The sequence below is a fragment of the Fulmarus glacialis genome, unplaced genomic scaffold (genome assembly GCF_000690835.1).
Source record: "Fulmarus glacialis isolate BGI_N327 unplaced genomic scaffold, ASM69083v1 scaffold4293, whole genome shotgun sequence".
Taxonomy (NCBI): Eukaryota; Metazoa; Chordata; class Aves; order Procellariiformes; family Procellariidae; genus Fulmarus; species Fulmarus glacialis.
Genome location: NW_009202109.1, coordinates 6,203 through 6,867, shown reverse-complemented (window position 1 = coordinate 6,867; position 665 = coordinate 6,203). Strand labels below are relative to the sequence as shown.

At 59.1% G+C, this 665-nt stretch overlaps 1 protein-coding gene across 1 annotated transcript in view; it reads right to left on the bottom strand.

Moving 5' to 3' along the window:
• The window catches only part of MFNG (MFNG O-fucosylpeptide 3-beta-N-acetylglucosaminyltransferase), a 10,512-nt gene that overhangs the window by 4,183 nt on the left and 5,664 nt on the right, over positions 1-665 (bottom strand). Inside the window, exons 2-3 of the mRNA XM_009574160.1 lie at positions 584-632; positions 12-114 (exon numbers count right to left, since the gene is read on the bottom strand). Of these exons, the coding sequence (XP_009572455.1) occupies positions 12-114; positions 584-632 (152 nt within the window). The remainder of the gene's footprint in view (positions 1-11; positions 115-583; positions 633-665) is intronic.

The window sequence follows — 665 nt, the reverse complement described above, 5'->3', positions numbered from 1 at the left end:
CCCTGCCTCACCTTCGGCCACTGGCCAGGAAGGCGTCGAACTCGGCAGCCATCTTGCAGGAGAGGGCCAGGTGGCTGTGCTCGGCAGAGCAGTTGGTGAAGACCACGTGGCCGCCTGCTGGGAGAAAGAAGGCTGTGGCTTGGGGCTGGCCTGCTTCACATGGTCACGGGGAGGACCTCTGGGCGGGAGGGAAGGGGTTTGTTCACAGGCAGCCTCCTCACAGTCCCCTGAACAGGCATCCAAGCCCGCAATGGTGCTCCATCCTTCCCCCTACCAGGAGAGGAAACCTGGAGAAAGCCAAGCATCTTGGCCAAGACTAGGACACCGGCCAACTGCACTTTTACCCTGCCCACTGCCAGCCAGGGTGCGGGGGCTGAAGGGCTCTCTCTTGGGCTGCTTCCACCCATGGATGCTTTAAGGCAGACAGCACCCTGCCTCCAGTAGGCTGTGTGCCCTGGGGTAAGCCAACTACAACGAATCGTCACCTGGGGGCTTCATGGGTGCCACACCTCCTGCCAAGGCCATGACAGTTTAGAGGCTGAAGGCAGTGAGGGGAAAATGGTGTTATAGGACAGGTCATTACCCATTCTCCTTTTCAGGGCATCATCTTCTTCATCGGTGAAGACGTAGGTCTGGGGAAATGAGGAAAGGAGGTTACTCTCAGG